The sequence below is a fragment of the Globicephala melas genome, chromosome 13 (genome assembly GCF_963455315.2).
Source record: "Globicephala melas chromosome 13, mGloMel1.2, whole genome shotgun sequence".
NCBI classification, from domain to species: domain Eukaryota; kingdom Metazoa; phylum Chordata; class Mammalia; order Artiodactyla; family Delphinidae; genus Globicephala; species Globicephala melas.
In genome coordinates, this window is record NC_083326.1 from 63,065,396 (window position 1) to 63,085,966 (window position 20,571).

Sequence of the window (20,571 nt, forward strand, 5' to 3'; positions counted from 1 at the left end):
AAACCTTCTCGCCACAAATTAAATTCATGTATACGTCAGACAAGGGCGTCAGTTTAGGATTTCAATGGGCTCTCGACCTAGTTCGAGAGAGGAAGTGTGGCTTACTTCCGCCCGAGTCCTCGATGGCCGCAGCAGAGGCCGGAAGGTCTGCGTGCCTTCTGGGTAGTGTAGGCAGTAAGGGGAGTAGGCCGCACCAAATTCGTCAGGAGGGGGACACTATCAAACTGTAATTTAAAGTAATCACGTAAGGTGCTCTAGAGTGCACACGTTAGGAAGGGGTATCTGAGCGCTTACTCTCCGGGAATTTTGGACCCTCGCGCCTTTGCCTGGCTTGCTTTCGCAGCGGCCTGCGCTCGCGCTCCCCCCGGAAGTGCAGGACCGGACTTCCGGTGGGCTCCGGGCGTCCGCGCGAGGCGGCGGCGGCGGCGGCTGCTGTGAGGAGGCGGTGGCGGCTCCCACCGTAACGTTCCCTGACGAAGCGCATCTGCGAGGCGGAGGCGTCCACCATGGTGAGCGGCCGGGCGGGCAGGGCGGGCAGGGCGGGCCGGGGCCGGGGTCGGGGCCGGGCGGACGGACGTGGCGGCCGCGGAGGTGCCGAGTCACCGGCCTGAGCCCGCCGCCGCTCGGGACTGAACGCAGTCTTGCTTGTGTAGACCCTAGATGGCTTCCCGCGAACAAGCCCCGGATCGGCTGGGGGGTTGTAGCGGGAAGGGGAGAGCTCATGGGCCAGTCCCGCGAGCTCGGTCCTGCCGGCCTGCGGCCCCGCCCCGCCGCCCTGGGCACCGCGGCCCCGAGACCCCTCATCCTTTGGGCCCCGGCGGCGCCCCCGGAGGGAGGGAGGTGGCCGCCGCGTCGGCGCGAGAACCACGAGGTTTAGGGAGGCGCGTAGTGTAGGCCACGAACGCGGGCAGTGGGGACTTGAAGCCGGGTATGCCTGCAGAGCTGTGTCAGCACCGCGCCGGGCGCTGCCGGTGTCACGGGTTTATCGCATGCGAGTTTATCCTTAGTGTGTCGGTGTCGGGTCCCCTCTCTCTCCTCAGGGTTAGCCACCTAACAGCTGAACACCAGCCGTGCGCCGGGCAGTGTGCTGGCGCCGGGGCTGTAGAGGGAAGTGGGACCGGGGCGGGAGGTTAGGTCCGTGGGTGGATGCGGGGCAGGTTGGCACCCGGTGTTCAGTACTTTATGTCCGTTTCCCTCTTTCGTGTTGCAAAGAGAAGACAGGGCTTAGATGGGGGGGGGGATGTAGTGAGGAGGCCCCCACTCCTCTCCCTTCTTTTCGTCCAGAACGATGCTTCTGGCCAAGATTTTGTCGAACAGAATTCTGGTTAAAAGGAGAGGCACGGGTGTGAAAACTACTTTGCTGGCGCTCCAGGGAGTGGAGAACCATTGGAGAGTTTAAGCAGGAGCTGCATCTGCATCTGTGGAAGACAGCTGGCTCAGCTTGCTGATTTTGGAATTGCTAGTAAACTGTCTCATCAGTACCTGATTTTTCCTCTACTTAGTGTACAGTTAGAATCAAGTCAGGAAATACTCGTCTGTTTAAAAGTTTTTTAGCTTGTAAAAAAACATGTACCATAAATTTACCATTTATAAGTGTACAGTTTAGTGGTGTTAAGTATATTCACGTTGTTGTGTAATGGATGTCCAGAACTTTTTGGTCTTGAAAAACTGAAATTCTCTTCCCATTAAACAATTCCCCCTCCCCCTAGCCCCTGGCAACCACCATACTTTTTGTCTCTGAACTTGACTAGTTACTCTAAGTACCTCATATAAGTGGAATCCTACAGTGTTTGTTCTTCTGTGTCTGTCTTATTTCACTGAGCATTATGTCCTGAGTTATTATTCCACTGAGTTCATCACCGTTGTAGCATGTGTTGGAATTTCCTTCCTTTTTAGGGCTGAACAATATTTCATTGTATGGATGGACATTTTCTTTATTCACTCATTTGGTGATGGGCATTTGGGTAGTTTCCAACTCTTGACTATTGTGAAGAGCGCTGCTGTGAACCTGGGTGTACAAATATACCTTCAAGACCCTACTTCCAATTCTTTTGGGTATATATTCTATTGTGCAATTTTATATCTTTTCTTTTTGACACATCACAGTAGTTGCAGTGCTTTGGGAAGACCCTAGATTGTTGGCAGCATGTGTTCTGAGCCTCATCATAACCTATAACGTAAGAGCTGGGATCTTACTTTTGTGATAGCACCATGTCTAGGCTTTACTTATGAAAGGCATGGAGGGAGTGCTGTGGTGTGGCGCCACGTGAGAGCACTTTGGAGGGGTGCTAGCCCTGGCCCTGGGCAGAGCAGGGAAGGTTCCCAGAGCAAGGAAAGGGTGGTCCTGGAAGCCAGGGGGAGGGGGAGGGGTGCAGACCTGTGCACCTGCTCTTATGACTGTTCCCTGTTTTCTGCCTGCTCCCTCTCCTGGCTTCAGGTCTCTGCAGAGAAGTGCTTCCTGACCACCCACTTAAAACAGCGTTCCCAGGAGCTCTCTTGTGCTCAGAATACTGACACACAGATTGTTTCCCTTGTCTTGAATGTCAGCTCTGCTGGGGGGCAGAGGTTGTAGCTCTTTTGTTGGTGATGTTTACTTGGTGCTTGGAGACCAGAACCTGGCAGATAGTGGCACTCCTAAACGGGGTGAGGAGAGGAAAAGTGGTCCAGGCCAAGGGAGCAGCCCGGCAGGGTCGTGGCCGTCATAGGAGACCTGGGGGACGGGAGACCTGGGGGATGGGGGGCGGGGGGTGAAAGAGGTGAAGGACAGGCTTGCTGGGGGCAGTTTTATACTTTAGTAAGATGCACTGTCTGAATATGGTGGGGAAGAGGTTGCCGGGACAGACTGGACGCACCAGCTGGCAGAAGCCGCTGTGAGGTGTGTCCTGCTCCCAGGAGGTGCTCACTGGGTGCAGGTTTGTCTTGCTCTTGAGCGTTGACACCCTGACCCACTCTAGCTGTTGACAGAAGAAACGTGCCTTCGTTCTGTGTTAACTGCAGCATCTCTTCCCTCCTTTCAGTTCTCCTTCAACATGTTTGACCACCCGATTCCCCGGGTCTTCCAGAACCGCTTCTCCACGCAGTACCGCTGCTTCTCCGTGTCCATGCTCGCGGGGCCTAATGACAGGTCAGATGTGGAGAAAGGAGGGAAGAGTATGTGCTGTTTTTATTTTGAATCGTAACCTTTCCTGCCCTAGGCCTGCAGTGCTCATAGTCCTTGGCAGCTCTCATTTTGCATGTGTGACGGAGGCTAGTTACCGTCAAGATGTCGTCAAGGTGTCCTGGCTAAGGGGTGTGGGGAGGGGTCCTAATTATGATTAGATTTATGGCTGATAGCCATTTGGTTTCACCAAATAAATTATAGCTAGTAAAACTTGTTGTGAACAATCATGAAATTCCAGCTGCCTCACAGGTATTGTTTAATACTTTCATTAAGCTATAACAGGAAGTGCACTTTGACTTTTGTTCTATTGTTTTAATTTTTCATTTCTTAATATCTCCTAAATGTTCTTTCCACAGTAATTATGCCACCCTCAGCCCTCGACCAACTCAGTAAGTACTTTCTACCTGACTTGAGAACAGAGGTGATGTGAACGTGGGCGCTGGGACAAGGCACAGACCCCTCGCCGCCCAGGCAGAGGCATCTTTCGGCGAGGCTGGTTGGGAATTGTCCCTGGAGGGTGCTAGCTGGGCTGGGAGGCCGGGGCCAGTGGGCGCTCGGCTCTGGGTCCACTCCTCTGGCACCCCCACCCCACCCCGGGTCCTATTAGGACTAAAGGAAGGTGTGAGCACTGGTGCTCTTCACGCTGATGGGGCAGCTGATGTCCTTGGCTGCACGCACTAAATTTTCCCCTAAAGGATGGTGGCGGCCCCCAAGAGGACGCCGCGTGCAGGTCTTTCATCTCCCCAAGCCTCTTGCCTCAGCTACAGCCGCAGTTCTAACCCCTCTTCCCCAGGAGCTGCTCCCCTTGCCCCGTCCTGCCTCTTACCAGGAGCAAGAAAGGCCCAGGGTTGGGAGATTGGCCATGTTTTTCCCCCTTTCCCCAACTCCCCACTCCCATGGGAGCAGCTCGGAGACCTCACACCCCTGGCCCCACTCCACCCGGACTAGGATGCCCCAACCATGGGCACAGTCATTGCCTTTTGAGACTTGGGGGTCTTTTTGGTGTGGGTTCTGAGGCAGGAGATGTGGTGGCTTCTGGGCCGGGAGGGTCCACGCTCTGTGTCGGGTGCACATTGGGCAGCTCGGTAAGGGCCAGGTGCCAGCTCTGGTGTGGCTCCAGCTTGGGCTCTGCACCTTGCCCAGCCTGACTCCAGGCTAGTGACTGGGCCTTTCTGGACCTTGGTGTCCTCACCTTTAAATGGGGGCATGACGCCATCTGTGGGGACTGCTCTGCGACAGGAGTGCCTCCTGGATGGTACCTGTGGTGTGTGTGTAAACAGCCAGGGCCCTGTGGCACCAGGCAGGGGCAGGAGGTGGCCCTTAGCCAGCAGGGCCTAACTGACGGCAGCAGTGGCTGCACCCGCAGAGGGAGGCCTTTAGCTCTGCCAGAGGGTGGGTAGAGCGGGGGGCACAGCCCTCAGGCAGGCCCCTGTCGTCCCCTCTGTCGTCCCAGAGTGGGGAGCAGGGCCCTGAGAGTCTGCCTTATGTGTGGAGCTGACCCAGGACTAAGACCAGGTGTGTTGGCATGTGGGTATGAGAGGAGACTGGGGGATTGGGACAGTGGGGCTTAGTTCAGTGCCGTGCAGACCTCGTAAGTCATGGAAGGAGCTGTCCAGATGAGATCTCACGGGGAGTCCTGGTTTGTAAAAAGGGTCGCTGCTCAGGGCGGAGGAGGTGAGGGTGTGTGGAAGACTCGGACTCCCCAAGGCACTTCTCTAAATCAAAAAAATGCAGTTTGAAAACTACTGGACTGAGGAACATGGGAGTCTCTTCCAATGGCAAGAATCTCGGACCCTTGGTTGGAGCCTGATCAATCCATTCACCCTGACCCACCTCAGTCCACTCCACGGCTCCACAGCCGGGAGGTGCCCTGGTGACGGAGGGCCTGGCGTCCAGGCCCTTGGCCACCACTGCCAGTATTCCAGTCGCCCTTGGTGATGGGGGGACAGCCTCCCACCCAGACTCATTATCCAATTTGCTTCTCCAAATTTTTCGGGAGATCCCAAATGGAGTCTACCGTACCTCCTGCCACTAAGTCAACTTTTGTTGCCACGTTTGCCTAAATCTACAGGCTAAAGTTGGTCTCAGTGGTCAAGCCCCAGACCTGGGCCAGCGGCCTAGGTTGACCCCCAGCATGGCCATTCCTGAGCTGTGTGACCCTGGGGCACGTTGCCAGACCTGTGTGCCTTAGTCCCCCATAGATAAAGGGGCGAGGACAGTACCCACCTCACTGTCCCGTGAAGGCTGAGCAAGGGCCTGGCACAAGGCAACACGGTCCTGTCGGTCTGTCCCGGACCGCTCCCCCAGGTTACTGACTCTCCTGGGTCCTCCTGCCTTGCAGCGCCAGCCCCTCCTTTCTGCGCCCCCTGCACTCCTGAGTCAGCAGGCCTCCAACCCCACACATGGCCCCCACCTCAGGGCCCCTGGTGGGAGGGGACACACTGGGTCCCTGCTGCAAGCCCACACTGCTGACCGGTCCTGCCCTGCCTGCTCCCCCCAGCTGCTCACACACCCGGTCCCTGTGCCCAGTCTCGCCTGGTTGCCAGCAGTTCCTGAACCAGCCTGGCTCCCCTCCCTCTATGCCTTTGCTTGGGCTGCTTTCTCTGCCTGGACTTCCTCCCCTGGAGGACATCCCCCAGCATCTATCCTGGCTGCGCTGCCTCCGGCCCCACCCTTCCCCGGCACGAGCATTTGGGCATGCTCTGGTCTTCTAACTGGAAACCTCTGAAGGAGGGATTTTGCCCAGCACCTGGTTGGCACTTAAACTGTTCGTGAATAAACAAACACGTCACTTTTTAAAAGTGGGATTTCCGACATTCAAAAGTATAAGCTGGTGCTGCGTTCCTGACTCAGCGAACGTTCCTGAGGTCTGGCAGGAGTGCGGGGTCTGCTGGGTGGTTAGACACCCAGGGGCTCAGTACCACGTAGGTCCCAGTGCCTGCTTGGGGAGGGAGGCACTTCCCCGGGGAGGGTCTGGGGACAGGGTTTCTCTCCCTGGAAGAAGCCGAGCCTCATGCCTCGCTCTTCGTTTCAGGCCGACTTAACATCACCTACCCCATGCTGTTCAAACTGACCAACAAGAACTCGGACCGCATGACGCACTGTGGCGTGCTGGAGTTTGTGGCTGACGAGGGCATCTGCTACCTCCCGCACTGGGTGAGTGGCCCCTGGCTGCCACGTGGGGTGGCAGGGACACCCTCCGCCTGTGCACAGTCCTGCCCCCGCAGCAGAGGGACGCGCCTCACCGCAAACATCACATGCGGCTGTGGACACGGTGCGCCCGGAGCTGGGGATGGCTGCTCACCTAGTGGCCTGGAACCCACAGCCGTGCTGTTCTTAACTGCCATTTTCTGTGTCAGGCTTTTTTTAAAACAATGGAGCAGGAGTATTTTTCATGTGGTCTTGAGTACAGAGTTTTAGATTTTTATAAGTTTTCTCATCCCTTTAGTAGTTTGTCTGCCCAGTTCTGTCACCGTGTGTGTGTGTGTATGTGTGTGTGTGCGTGTGTGTGTGTAGACACTTGTCTGTACCTGAGTCTGTCTAAAGCACTCAGCCTCATTGCCATGGGAATGAATGCTCTCTGCACTTAGGCTGGTCCGATGCCATCCATGTCCAGAGGCAGGCGCACCTGCACTGTAGGGTGGGGCCTGCAGCAGCCGGAAGTCTACGGGGGCGGGGCTGGGGGGGCCCGGGCCCCACCACCCCCAGTGTGAGGGCCCCACAGCTACCCTGCTCCATCCTGGGCCTGGGCGTGTCCCTTTGACCTTAAGCACTGTCTTCTGTGACAGCTGGCCACAGTCAGTGTTGTAGGTGCTTCGAAGGTGCCTGAGGGCCCTTGTCTTTATAAGGTCTTATGCGGAAACCCAGTGTTCTAGACCATGTAGGGAAGAGGGTCTCCAGGCAAAGGCTGGCTTGGCTCTTTCCTTCCCTCCCCCCTCAGCCCAGCCCCCACTCTCACAGCTCTGGCACGCTCAGCATTGGGAAACCCACAGAGGGGACTTTGTGTCCTTTTCTTCATACTCATTTATGTCGGGGTGCTCAGAGACCCCTCAGTCTGCGGGCGGAGTTGGGAACGCACCCCAAAGCCTCCCTGCTGCTAGGGAGATGCTCTGAAGAGCATCCCACCTCTCCTGCACAGCCAAGGGTCCCCGCCGCAGCAATGGCTAACCTTCTAAAGGAGTGGCCTTAACTCATATTTTGAGATTAAATATGAATAGAAGTTTGAAGGTTCCTCCTCTCCTGCAGTGGTGACTTTGCCCTTGCCCATTTCCCCTGGGCCATTGCCCCTCCTGAGCCTGGGTCCTTCCTGAGTGCTAAGCCCAGCTGGTGTCCTGTGCTGCTTCCTTGACCACAGGGGAACTCTTAGTCACTCCTCAAAGCCCAGACCCAACCCGGTTCCCTGCTCACGTGCCCGCACCTCGCGTCACAGGCACCAGGCCTTGTCCCACTATCTGTGGAGCGCCATGGGTGGCTGAAGTGTTGGTCAGTGTAAGCTTCCCCAGGCCCCTCTGTGGCCCGTCCTTAGTGAAAGAGAAGGGGGGACACTGTTCCTGTAAGGCTTTTCCTCCAACCTGCAGATTTGGAGTTTGGCTGGACCCGTGTCCAGGCTCTCAGACCACTTTGGGCCAGAAAGCTAATTGGATCCTTTTGCCTGGAAACATCCCATCCCCGGGGAAGCCTCTGTAGGTAGCATGGAGCTGCCTGCCATCCTCTTCCTGGGCTGGCCTTGCAGCTCTTGCCAGGAGCAGGTGGTGCCTGGGATTTCCCAGCTGCTGCTGCAGAGCCGGCTCGAGGGTCTCCTGACCCCAGTGAGTGTTTGAGCAGGTGCTTTCTTTCTGTCAGCTGAGTGGCAGGCTCCATCCCACCCAGAGCTCCAGGCAGCCCTGGTGGATGGGCAGAGAGCAGGCGCTGGTGGACAGACGAGGTCAGCTATGACCTGAAAGCTGTGGAACCTGGGTGGGTGCGTGGAGCTCCCCATGTGGCCCTTGCTAGCTGTGTACGTTTGAAGCTTTTTTTAAGAAGGTTTGAAATAAGAAAAGCAAAAAAACATTCCAGGATGCGCAGGGGTGCTCATTTCTCGGATCCCGAGCTTCAGGTCCTTGCTAGGTCCTGGCTCCCTGTGCCCCAGGACCTTGGGCCCATGTTTGTCTCTCTGTCTCATTTCTCATCTGACCTCTACCTGATAGGGTGGCTCCACAGATGCCCAAGGCCTAGGCTGGAGCAGACACCCAAGGCCTAGGCTGTGGGCTGTCCCTGGCAAGGCCAGCCTGCCTGGGGCTGTCATCCTCCCGCCTCCAGTGTAGCACAGCTGGCCCTGGGGCCTTGGGAGTCAGGTGAAGTTGCGGGAGTGGGGGTGGGGGGAGGTGTCCCTGTGGAAATGCTCCGGCCCTGGGAGGCCAAAAGCTGGCGGATGAGCTCGCACCTGGCACCCTTCCAGCGAGTGGTTTCTTCAGGCGTTCCCACTGTGGTGGCCCTGGCCGCACCCCTACTGCCTCCTGTCTTCTTCCCCTTCCAGATGATGCAGAACCTGCTGCTGGAGGAGGGGGGCCTGGTTCAGGTAGAGAGCGTCAACCTGCAGGTAGCCACGTACTCCAAGTTCCAGCCCCAGAGCCCCGACTTCCTGGACATCACCAACCCCAAGGCTGTGTATCCTTCTGAAGTGGAACGTGTTCCTCTGAGCTGGGGAGGGCTGTGCCAGCTGGTGGCGGGCGACAGTGAGCCCTTGGTTGGGTCTGTGCCTGCTTTGGGGACCACACACTTGTCGTGATTGACATTGTGACATGAGAACAATGGCGTGGGGCCAGCCCGTCTACATGGTTCAGGGGCCTCATGAGCATGCTGAGCGCTCTCTGGACGCTTCCCGGAGGGCAGGTGGAGCCCTTCCTCTGGGTGGCCGATGACGCTGGCAAAAAGCCCAGTGTGTTCTGGTCGGAGGGCAGCTCGTCTGCCTCTCAGCTCCCCTGTGCTCAGGCATGGGGAACCCTGTCTTAGTACGTTTTCTGTCTCTCAGCAGAGGAAAGCAAAGGCATCAGGTGTTAGTGATTTTTTGTGTGTTCTCTGAACGTAAGCCAGCTGTGTGTGTGGTCACTCCACCTATTTATTGTTAAAAAGGCATGCTTGTAAAAAACTCAGTTGAACAACACAGATTGTTTAAAAAAAAAAAAGCTACTTCCACCCTCCCCACCTGCACCCTGTCCCCAGCCAGAGCCAGGAGCACGCTGCTGCTGCTGGCCATGTCCCAGATGCCACTTGGCTGTGTGGAGGCCTCCGCTGGCCGTGTCTGTGGACGGGCATGTCAAGCCCCCTGTGTTGGGCATACAGGGTACTGGGCGCTCTGCTCACAGCAGGTGTGGACAGTGCCCATGCCCGGGACTGGGGCCTGCCGGCCTCTGCACTGCAGCCCCTTGTATGTTCTCCGGTATGGAGTCCTTTTGCTTGTGCTGGAGCACACACTACCATGTTGCTTTCAGAGACAGTGTCTCTTGGCACAGTTACTCGTGACTGCAGAGAAAGGGTGCCCCTTCCATGGGACGCGGTGTGCCAGGCTCTGCTCAAGGTCTGAGTCCAGGCAGTGCAGAGCTGGCTCCGCCCTCGGGCCCTGGGGGCCACGTCCAGCAGCTCAGCGTCACCAGGAGGAATCGAGGGAAGGGCACCCCTGCAGCTGGCATTGCACACAGGGGGGCAAAGAGGGCGTGTACCCCAGACTCTTCATGAAGCTGCTAGCAACCAGGGAGGCCGTTTGACAAAGAGAAGTGAACGTAGACACGGGCTCCTCTGCCCTCAGCCTCTCACCCAGGTGTACTGCATCTCAGTGGCACATCTGGAGCCATGTTTTGTGTTTGACCTTTGTATTTAAAACAATTCTGTAAATTGACGAGGATGACATGATTAAAATATTCCATTTGATTGGGCATTATTCCCTTGCCTGGGCATTTGGGTTACTCAATTTTTAAGAATTTATTATTATTTACTATTATAAAAAGGGCTTACAGGCTACTTTTTCTTTAAAATTTTTATTATTAAATATTTTTATTTGAAACATATCACTAAATATGGTTATCACCCAAAAGATAGAAACAACAAAAGTGTAAATGAAAACATCTTTGCTTTTGGGGGACTTTTGAGGGGACTTACCGGTTTTTCAATTTTTTTTTCCCCCTGTGCTCCCATAGGATTTTTAAAATCAACTTGTTGAGGTGTAATTTACATGCAGTAAAATGTACACTTGAGCGAGTTTGACAGATGCATCCCCTGTGTATTCAGAGCTTGGCTGTCCTCCCAGAAGGGCCTTTGTGCCCCTTTAGGCCCATCCTCAGCCAACCCTCAGCCCCAACAGCCTCGGCTGCCTCCCACCTCAGAAATCTGCCTTTCTCGGGGTTTGGCGGGGGTCTCACTGCTCTGTGGCTGGTTCTTCCCCAGAGTGAGGTTCACCCCATTACCGTGTGTTAGAGCTGCTTCCTTCTCGTTGCTGAGTAATGGCCACGTGTCTTTGAGCCCCAGCTGGGCACACGTCTGTCCGTTACACAGTGTGACCCAATCCTCTAAATGCCTTGTGGAAACTTGTTTCAGATTTGAGGGCTCCATCTTGCTATGTTGCCTTGACAGTGTGTGTCTGCAGGTTAGAAAACGCATTGAGAAACTTTGCGTGTCTGACCACTGGGGATGTGATTGCCATCAACTACAATGAGAAGGTGAGTGTCTTAGCCTTTCAGATGCCGGGGCCCTCACAGCTGTGAACAGGAGACTATGCGCGCTCTCTCACACACAGGATCAGACGCCAGTTACTCCCCGGTGTCATGTAGGGATCCATCGTGTTCTCTGACAGTTTCCTTCTGTTTGAAGCATCCGATACTAAGAATCCTACTGTTCAATTTTGTGGATTTTGAAACACACTTTTATATTTTTTTGTAAACTAATAATCTTGTTCCCTTTACCTTCGTGGGGACGTTTTAGGTATTGTCTAACTTAGCTGAATACGTTAAACGTTTCTTTTTTTTTTTTTTTTTTTTTTTTGGCTGCATTGGGTCTTCATTGCTGGGCGCAGGCTTTCTCTAGTTGCGGCGAGCAGGGGCTACTCTTTGTTGCGGTGTGCTTGCTGCTCATTGTGGTGGCTTCTCTTGTTGCAGAGCATGGGCTTAGTTGCTCCGCAGCATGTGGGATCTTCCTGGATCAGGGCTCAAACTCGTATCCCCTGCATTGACAGGCAGATTCTTAACCTCTGTGCCACAGGGAATCCCAAGCTTTCTTGATTAATTACAGGCAGCCTTAATGTCATTGTTCTTAAAATATTAAGGCAGTAAAAAATGCTGAAACAAAAATTGATGATGAAAGATATCGTTGACCTTTTTGCACTGAAAGGGAAGGTGAGTTACTCAGGTATACATAGAATTGAAATGCACGTCTGGGCTTCTGCTTTTGGAAGTACGGAAGACTAGACGCTCTGAAGGGCCCTTCTGAGAAGACTCAGCAGGCGTGTGCAGAGGGCAAATGACCACATCAGTGCATGGTGGAAGGTCTGGATCAAGGCATCCACATGAAACTGGGGCCCTTAAAGGGGCCAAAATAGATGCAGAGGTGGGTGCTGTCCTCATCCCAGGCTTTCTGAAAACAGCACCCCCAGTTTCGTTGAGCCCTCAGGGTTGCTATAGATTGAACCAGCAAACAGGAACTCCTTATAAGACCACCAGACACCCAAAGCAAAGACAGCAAAAGCAGATTTAGGCCTTTAAGAAATCACAATTGGGACCTTCAGGTGCAAAGATAAAATAACTATGTAAAAAATGTTCAAGAAAATTTTTTAATGGAATCATAAAATTTAGCAAGCAGCAAAAGTCTATCCAAAATATCCAGGATTATTTGAAAAGCAGTCAGAGGGTTAAACAACAGCCAACAAAGGATTAGCGAAGGGGAAGTTGAATCTGCAGGAGTGACTTAGGTGTCTGCACAGAGAAGCATGGCAGCAACGTGAGCAGCTGAGGTTTGGGAGATCCTGAGAAAACCAAACGTGCCCAGTGAAAACCCCAGTGGGAGAGAACGGAGGGCGGAACTACTGTGAAGAGATGAGTGGAGTTGTTCCAGAATTGGCCTACAGCTCACGCTTACAGGGAGTTTAGTGTCCACCAGGCCGGGTAGTTACAGGTGCCGAGCACCAGACATGGAGAGATGAGCAGAGGAGATCCAGCACTTAGAGAAGAACAGCACATGGCAGGCCTGTCAATAGCAAACGTTGCCTCCCCACGCAGCAGAGGAGCTCCAGAGGCTGCAAGAAAGTAACTGTCATCAAACCTTCTTTAAAGAATAGGGTAGGGCTTCCCTGGTGGCGCAGTGGTTGAGAGTCCGCCTGCCGATGCAGGGGACGCGGGTTCCTGCCCCGGTCCGGGGGGATCCCACATGCCGCGGAGCGGCTAGGCCCGTGAGCCATGGCCGCTGAGCCTGCGCGTCCGGGGCCTATGCTCCGCAACGGGAGAGGCCACAACAGTGAGAGGCCCGTGTACCGCAAAAAAAAAAAAAAAAAAAAAAAGAATAGGGTAAAATCAAAATGTATTCAGATAAAATCTGAGAGAATTTATTTACCAGTGAAACTTCACAAGCATGTGCTTTAGGAATAAGCATTAGCCTAGAAGGAAAGAGTAAGGTGTGGGAAGAACCAATAAACCAGCAAATGTGAGGTAAATTGTGGTAAACATTGCCATTTAAATCCATAACAGTGTTTAATAAATGCAGTTTAAAAGATGGCACCTGAAACACTGGAAAAGAATAAGTCTTGAGGGTTATTTAGAATTCAGGTGTTCTCTACACTTCAATAAAGGTAAATCAGTAAAAATACATGTTGAATGTGTAAAAGTTTAAGATTACTGTTTTACATACAGAATGACAACACCTAGTATACCATAAATATCACAAAAGTCCTTAGCCTTAACTACGTGCAACATAGCCTAGTATTTCTACTGTACTGTGTTCCAGTATTTTTCTTTACTAGTTCTGGTTGCAGCGTAGTTGGTTTTATGACTCACTAGTTAGCTGCGACCTGCAGTTTGAAAACACGCTGACTGGTAAAGGTGACCACATGCCCAGGAGCCACAGAGACAGATGTTCATGCCGCCTTGTCCGTGGCAGCAGAACCACTGGAGGCAGCCTGTGTTGTGTGGAGAGGTGGTGGGGCATCCACACAGCGACAAACATTCATTTCTATTAGTCTCTAGTGAGTAAACGTAAAGCCAGACGGGGGACATCAAGCCTTCTCACTGTATTTGGGGGACCATCTCCCTCATATTCAGTTTTTTCAATGGTGGGACTGTCCTGACCATTCATTATAAAAGCAAGACATACTCTAGGTAGAGAGAAAGAACCTAAAACAATGCAGGAAAAAGTCCATTCTGCCACCTTTAGTTCCTATCCTTTTGACTTTGTGTGTGTTTTACATGCATGAGATCATCCTCGACACACAGCAGCATAACTGGTTTTCAGCATCTTTTCCTGAATGCTGGCTGCCTGGGATCCCACGTGAATACACCCCACTCATGTAGCCATTCTAGTGATGGGCGTCTTCGGCCTATGCTGCCATGAGCAGTGCTGGAGCAGGCGTTCTTAGAGCACTTTCTCTTTCAGTATTTAGCTAGTTATTTACTTAGGGTTAATTCTTAGAAGTGAACTTTCCTGGGGTAAACACTGAATCTTTTGCAATTTGCTGCATAACTGCCTTGTCTGATTTGAGTCGCTTATGAGAGGTGGTCAGCTAAGTGACAGGCATCAAGGCAGCCACCCACAGCGGCTTTTCCACAGCAAGAGGTGTGGCTGGGGAGGGTGTCGTGGAGGTGAATGACGTGTGTGTGCAGGAGCTGGGTAGGGGGTTGCAGCGACACATGTGATGGATGGGCCCAGTGCTGCCACAAAACTGACTGATTTCTCTCTCCCCAGATCTATGAGCTGCGGGTGATGGAGACTAAGCCTGACAGGGCTGTGTCCATCATCGAGTGTGACATGAACGTGAGTGGCCGCGGGAGGAAGGGCGGCTGGGGGCCCTGGGCAGGTGTCATGCAACCCCTGGGATTCTTTGGGGGAACGGGGAGGAAGATGGTGCCGGAACATTGTGAGGAGGCCGCTGACCTTGTGATTGGTGGCAGGGTTGCTGCTGGTTCTGAGATGGCTAGATCCATCAGCATCTCAGCCCTGCGAGGGGCTGAGTCTTCTTGGAGGCTGAGGAAGGTTGCTCAGCTCCGAGTAGTGGGCACAACAGCCCAGCGTGCTGGGTCTTCAGGGAAGGATGCCCAGCAGAAGGGTTCCGTTCTGTCTGGGTCTGTTCATAGGAGTGGTTGCCGGGGTCCAGGGCAGTGAGGTTGCCTGGAGGGAGAGGGTGTGGTTATGAAAGGGCAGCAGGAGGGGTCCCTGTGGTAATTGAAACTGCTCAGGATCTTGACCCGGGGGTTGGGGGGAGGGGGTGCACTGACCTGCAGTGATGACAAATTGTGAGAACAAAACACAAACCCGCGTGTGCGTGTAAACTGGGGACGTCTGGACGAGGGCTGGGTTGTCTTTGCCGATGTTCTGCTGTGATTTTGTAAAACGTGACCATTGGGGAAATGGGCATACTGTACAAGGCCCCTTCTGTATCGGCTCCAACAACTGCACATGGACCCACAGTTGTCCCAACTTAGAACAGAAAAGCCACGGAGGCTGCGTGTGGCCTTGTCTCATCGTGCTTTCTTCTTGGGGACACAGGTGGACTTCGATGCTCCACTGGGCTACAAGGAGCCGGAGAGACAAGCCCAGCATGAGGAGGCAGCCGTAAGTCGCTCCTCCGCGTCCCTCCCGAGCTCTGCATAGCTCCCCACCGCCGGTATTGGTCTTTGGAGCGCATCCCAGTGTCTTGGCCTCCTGGCGGTGTTTGGCCTCCACTGGTACCGAGGCAGCCACGTTCTGCTTCCCTCCCAGCCCTGCTCCCGGGGCCCAGTGTGTACCAGCTGTGTTGGGGTGCGGGCACAGCAGGAGCAGTGAGGGAGCCCAAGGGAAGAGCTGGGGGCCCCACTGAGAAGCTCATCCCCATTTTTCTGTCCCTTCCAGGAAGGTGAAGCTGACCACAGCAGCTATGCTGGGGAGCTGGGCTTCCGCGTGAGTGCCGCCATGCAACTGTCTGTTCTCCTGCCATGTCTGTGACACCCTGGGAACCTCAGCTGGGAGCAGGCCTGGGGGACCCCGCACGCGTGTACCCGGCGTCTTCTCAGTTTCCAAACCCTTTTCCATCCACTTTCTTCTGGATCCTCCCAACAACTGCCAGGCAGCCCCAACTTCTTTTAAAAATTTATAGCCTACCGGAGAGCTGAACTAGTACAACAGACACGTATACTCTTCACGTAGATTCACCAGATGTGATCACTCTTGCTTTCTCTCTAAGCCGTGTCCTGCACTGTTGGAAAGTCAGTTGCATGTTGACGCTCCGGCACTGCTGTCCTCCCTGGAAACGGAGAGGGGCCGGTGGGCATGGCTCAACCTACTGCCGGGAGGCAGGTCTGCAGAGCTGAGCCGTGGGCCCAGCTGGACCTGTCACCCCTCCTTGGCAGCTGGGGTCCGGGGGTTGAGGCAGGTGGAGGCACCGTCCTTGGGCCAGGAAGCTCCCCTCAGCTCCCAGCAGCCCCCAGAGGGCATGGGTGCTGCAGTCCCGAGGTGGTTCTCTCCTACCCTTGGGGCTTAGCTCATGGCCCCCCCTGCCTGCTTGTCTAGGCCTTCTCCGGCTCCGGGAATAGACTGGATGGGAAGAAGAAGGGTGTAGAGCCCAGCCCCTCCCCAATCAAGCCCGGAGACATCAAGAGGTGGGTCTGCCCTGGCTCTGCTCCACCCGACCCAGGCCCCACAGTGGGGCAGCCTCACTCAGCTCTGTGGGGGTGTGGGTGCCCCGCCGCCCTCCTCGGTGGGCTGGAACACAGCGTGGCAGAAGTGCATCGGTGCCCCCCCATCATCGCCAGGCTTCTCCCCAAGACCCCCGCAGTCCAGCCCCACCGGCCCCTGATTGGATCTCTCTCCTACTTCTGACCTTTCTGGTTCCAACTTAGTGCCCATTTTCCTCCTTTGTGACTTCAAATAACTGATCCACTTCCCTCAGGAGGCAGGAGCTGCCTCACTTAGTTGTATTTCTATTGTTTGGTCCAGGGACTCTCAGCAGAGTCCCTCCTCTGGTGGCCTGCATGGTTGTGGCAGGGATGAGATCTGTCCCCTGTTGACCATATGAGAGCACACGGAGAATGCCAGAAACGGGTTTGCACGCAGCATCTTAGGGAGTGAAGTGAGTTCAGTGCATGTGTAGCCCTTGCAGGGGGGCATGTGAGGCTGGAGGACACAGATGGTAGACCCTGAGCCTGCAGACCCTGCCCCAGCTGCCTTCCGTTCCCTCCTGGGGGGGTGCTAGGGGGCACCCGTGGGCTGGCCTGAGGCTGGGGGGTGGTGGGTACAGCCACGGACCAGATGGTCACAAATGGATTTTAGTCCCTTCTCCTGACACTAACATTTCTTCTGCTCTGTCTTCTTTATAGAGGAATTCCCAACTATGAATTTAAACTTGGTAAGATCACGTTCATCAGAAATTCACGTCCACTGGTCAAAAAGGTTGAAGAGGTGAGTATGTTTCATGGGTCATGACAAGTTTCATTGGCTACTGGTGACTGAGGAGAGTCTTTCCATTCTGAATGAGGGTGTTTCTGTCATATTTTTCTCTGTTCTGGGGCCCCTCCTCTCCCCAGTGGTCCAACTGTCGAGACTGTGAGGGCTCTGGTGTCCCCTTGCGGCAGTGACCAGCAAGGTTTCAGCTCCCTGAGCCCTTGCCGGGTGTCAGGCCCCAGGCCACGTGCTCTATACTGAAATATTTAATCCCCAGGACAGTTTCCTGGGACAGCTGCTGTGATTGTTTGCATTTCCCAGGAGTGAGCCTGAGAGTGCATGAAGGTCAGGGGCAGAGCTCCTGACCACTGCACGGCCATCTCAGTGCCTCCGCACTCCAGAAACGGCCTCCTGCGGCCCGGGGGGCAGGGAGGGGAGCTTCCGTCTTGTGGGCACTTCTCCCAGGTGCTGGAAACTTGCTCGAAAGACCCGGCACAGCCTGCCATTAGACCGCCCAGTCATGGGAGATCAGAGACACCAGAGGGGCAGAAACCACCAGGGAAATAATTGCTCCAAATGGAGGGGCCCACGCCCCGTTGGCAGGTCAGAAGGGGCCACTGAGCATCCAGCGCAGTGGATGGAAACAACTCCAAATTGGGGCAAAGGAAAGACGCTAAAGTCTCCAGGAGGTGGAGATTCTACCACGGGTCACGAATGGCACCATCTTAGCCAGACACAAGCCAGGACATAGTGGAGCAGGGTCCTCAGAATTCTTTGCCCAATTATATGAGCTGAATTGTGTCCCCCAAATTCCTGTGTTGAAGCCCTAACCCCAGCACCTCAAAATGTGATTGTATTTGGAGATAAGGCCTTTACAGAAGTGTGTTAAAAGGAGGGCACTAAGATGGGCCACGTTCCCCTCTGCGGAGACGTGGACACAGAGGAAAGGCCTGAGGACACAGCGAGAAGGCAGCCCCTGCAGGCCCCGGAGAGGGGCCTCAGGAGAGACCACACTGCCGGCACCTGGATCTCTGGCTCCGAGCCTCCAGGCTGTGAGGAGGTGAATGTCTCCCCAGGCCCCCAGCTTGTGATTTGTTCTGGTGGTCCCAGCAATCTAACACCAACCACCCTGTCAGTGAGCCGTATTAGAGGAGAGGTAGGTATTCTCAGTCCCTGAAGATCTCTTCATGCACCCTTTCTCAGGAAGCTACTGAAGACATACCCACTGAATTGAAGGAATAAGAAGTAAGAAAATCCAAAAAAAAAAAAAAAAAAAAAGTCAGAAAGCCTTAGACCCAGGAAGCAGGGCATCCCCACAGCAATGTGCAGCCCTGGGGCAGCAGCCCATCCAGGTGGGACAGACCGAAGTTCCCAGAAGACGCACCTTCCTCAAGTGGGTGAAGTGTTCACAAGAGAAAAAGCAGGCTCCGGTGTTGACAGCAGGACAGACAGAGGGCCCTGAAGGAAGGGAAGGCTGCCTGGCTCAGCCACAACTCACCTTTGCGTGGTCGCCACCATGTGAACCTTGTATGGGCCCCACTGCAAACACCAGCTGCATTAGGCGGTGGGCCGGGTGTTGGGGGAGGGTGTGCTGGGGAGCTCAGGATCCTCTTCCACAGACAACGCTTCCCCTGACTAGCAGCAAAGCTCGTGGAAAGATGCCTGGTGTTTTCGAGGGTTCAGAAAAAAGAAGCCGTCTTTCTGCTGGTGGGAGGATAGTTTGGTAGAGTGAGAGCTGCTAAGTCACCATTTTAAAAAGCCTCAAAAATAAGAGCAGCCTTCTAACGAGGAGTTCAACCTCTAGGGAAAATCAAAGTTGTGTGTAGAGACATTCAGCTGCCTGCCAAGGCAGCTTGAATACTGCAGACTTGGAAGTAACAGCTGATGGCAGAACTGCCTGTCCACGGAATGGAATTAGAGGGAACGAGAGCAGCGCACTGCCTTGAGATTGGGGAATTAAGTAGGAAAATAGTTTATGTAAGCATATACAGAACAGTGACTGGAAATGTTCTTTGGCGTGGTTTTTCTTTTAGGGGGTGTATTTTTTACATTGAAAATGTAATACCTTTGCAAAAGGATATATACTCAACCTGAGAAAAAAGGCTATGGTAGACAGAGTTGTGATTCCATGGTTTTGTTTTCAATTCAGTAGATTATAACTTGCATTTCTATTTCAAAGACATTTCTTATTATGAATGTGAGAGTAAGGAAAATGGGCAGATGGTACATGAGTCAACAGAATAAAGCATTTCTTATTAAACTTCCAAGGAGTTTCTGAAAATGGTATTTTCTCTTCACACTCAGGATGACGCTGGAGGCAGATTCGTCGCTTTCTCTGGAGAAGGACAGTCTCTGCGTAAAAAGGGAAGAAAGCCATAGGTTGCGACCATTGGCTGATTGGAAAATAAAATAATTGCAACATGCTGGCTTTTAGTTACTGGCTCTGACAGGGACACTCTGTCACTTTAGGTCTGTTTAGAGTTACCTAAGAATTACCAGGTTTCACCTGCAAGTGGACAGCAGGACAGCAGTTTGTGTGCGTGATTTGGGGAAAGAGGAGGCCGTCTCTGAGATCCCTTACTCACGCTCCTTGCTTTCAGCCCTCGAGGCATGCCCACAGCCTCAGCTGGAGCAGAGTTCCCTGATTCCTGCTAAAAACCAGTGAAGGGATTGAATTGCTCTAAGTTGTGGTGGTCTTCCTCTTTTTTTCATTTATCTTTTCTTTCTCCAGGTCATAGCTTAGCTGTTGCCTTTGACCTGGAAAAAAGTGGTTTAAACAGATAAGTGCTCTATAAATAGTGGTCATCCCATTACTCTGGCTGCAATTTAAGTATTTGAGGAAGGGTGTTTCCATTTTTATTTTACATATTGATTTTTTCCCCCCAAGAAACCATTCCTCAGAAGGAAAACTCGACCTGAAAGCATTTCTAACTTTGATTTCATTTGGAAATAACTGGCTCCTTAATGAATCTGTTCTACTGTAAAACAACTTTGTGGTGAAGCACAAATGTGATTATTAGAATAAATGAAAGCTAAAGATACGTTCTTTCTCCTTTCCTACCCCCCACTCCCAGTTTTAATGTATTAAATTTTCCAAAGTTCTGCTGGCCTGTCTTTATTTTTTTTACTAGTATTAATTTAGTTTCAGGTCTTCAATTTCTATAATATGAGCTCTTTCGACATGTTAATTCAATTATTTTCCTCTCTTTGAAAACAATTCTAAATCAAGAATTTCAAATAAAAACAGGCAGTGACTAAAACCTGAATTGCCTCTAAGTGTTTGATTAGGTTCCAACATGGATTGACAGTTGGGCAGGAGGAAGGCCTGCTGGCAGGGGCCCCTCGTTCCACCCTGCCCTTAGGAAAGCACTCCTCTGGGGGCTTCTGGGGAGCGTAGGGAGAAACGAGGCTCTCTGACCCCTGGGGTGGGGGTGGTTGGGCCCAGCAGGGGCTCCCCTTGTTCCTGTTGTAGGCCAAGGGGTCTATCTCTGGACAGGGCTCCCCTCAACACTCAGGAGATGATCCCCTGCAAGACGCCAGCCCAGGGTTCACCCACATGTCCTCAGAGAATGAGCATCAAAGGTCATCATGATGACCAGGGCTGGGCCCTGTGGCCCAAACCCACACCCATGGCAATGGAAGTGGTTCTGGAAGGCATGGGCACTCTGTAACCTACCTGGCCCTCCACTTCAGGAGTCTTGGTTGCTGACAGAAGTAGAGTAGACACCCTCCTTGGTGGGTGGGCAGCCTTGTTTGCGGATCACATTGGCTACCACATCATTCAATTACATGATGAATGTTATGTAGTGTGCTGGCCCTTGGTT

General features: G+C 53.4%; 1 protein-coding gene and 1 long non-coding RNA gene across 3 annotated transcripts; one reads left to right on the forward strand and one right to left on the reverse strand.

Annotated features, from left to right (window-relative positions):
* The first annotated feature begins 132 nt into the window (after positions 1-132).
* On the forward strand, positions 133-20,007 carry UFD1 (ubiquitin recognition factor in ER associated degradation 1). Of its 2 annotated transcripts, none has more exons than XM_060310202.2 (12): positions 133-509; positions 3,018-3,124; positions 3,517-3,549; positions 6,195-6,316; positions 8,676-8,806; positions 10,779-10,851; positions 14,078-14,146; positions 14,879-14,944; positions 15,221-15,268; positions 15,878-15,966; positions 16,684-16,765; positions 19,052-20,007. In XM_060310202.2, exons 2-12 carry the CDS (start codon positions 3,118-3,120, stop codon positions 19,124-19,126), a joined length of 795 nt encoding a protein of 264 aa, XP_060166185.1. In that variant the 5' UTR covers positions 133-509; positions 3,018-3,117; the 3' UTR covers positions 19,127-20,007. The 2 variants fall into 2 exon arrangements, with proteins under 2 accessions (XP_060166185.1, XP_030692260.1); XM_030836400.3 differs by having other exon boundaries at positions 134-509; positions 3,018-3,150.
* On the reverse strand, positions 12,013-15,626 carry LOC115841958 (uncharacterized). The gene is made up of 3 exons (XR_009566358.1): positions 14,645-15,626; positions 14,267-14,500; positions 12,013-12,419 (listed from the first exon to the last, which is right to left on the reverse strand). It is a non-coding gene; the product is annotated as an uncharacterized lncRNA (long non-coding RNA).
* Positions 20,008-20,571: the final 564 nt, after the last annotated feature.

What these genes read in the sequence shown, in the direction of transcription:
- UFD1 (XM_030836400.3), top strand. An exon ending in CTCAGCCCTCGACCAACTCA is followed by an intron (nt 3,550 to 6,194) that starts GTAAGTACTTTC and finishes TCTTCGTTTCAG; the next exon opens with GCCGACTTAACATCACCTAC. An exon ending in TGGTCAAAAAGGTTGAAGAG is followed by an intron (nt 16,766 to 19,051) that starts GTGAGTATGTTT and finishes CTTCACACTCAG; the next exon opens with GATGACGCTGGAGGCAGATT.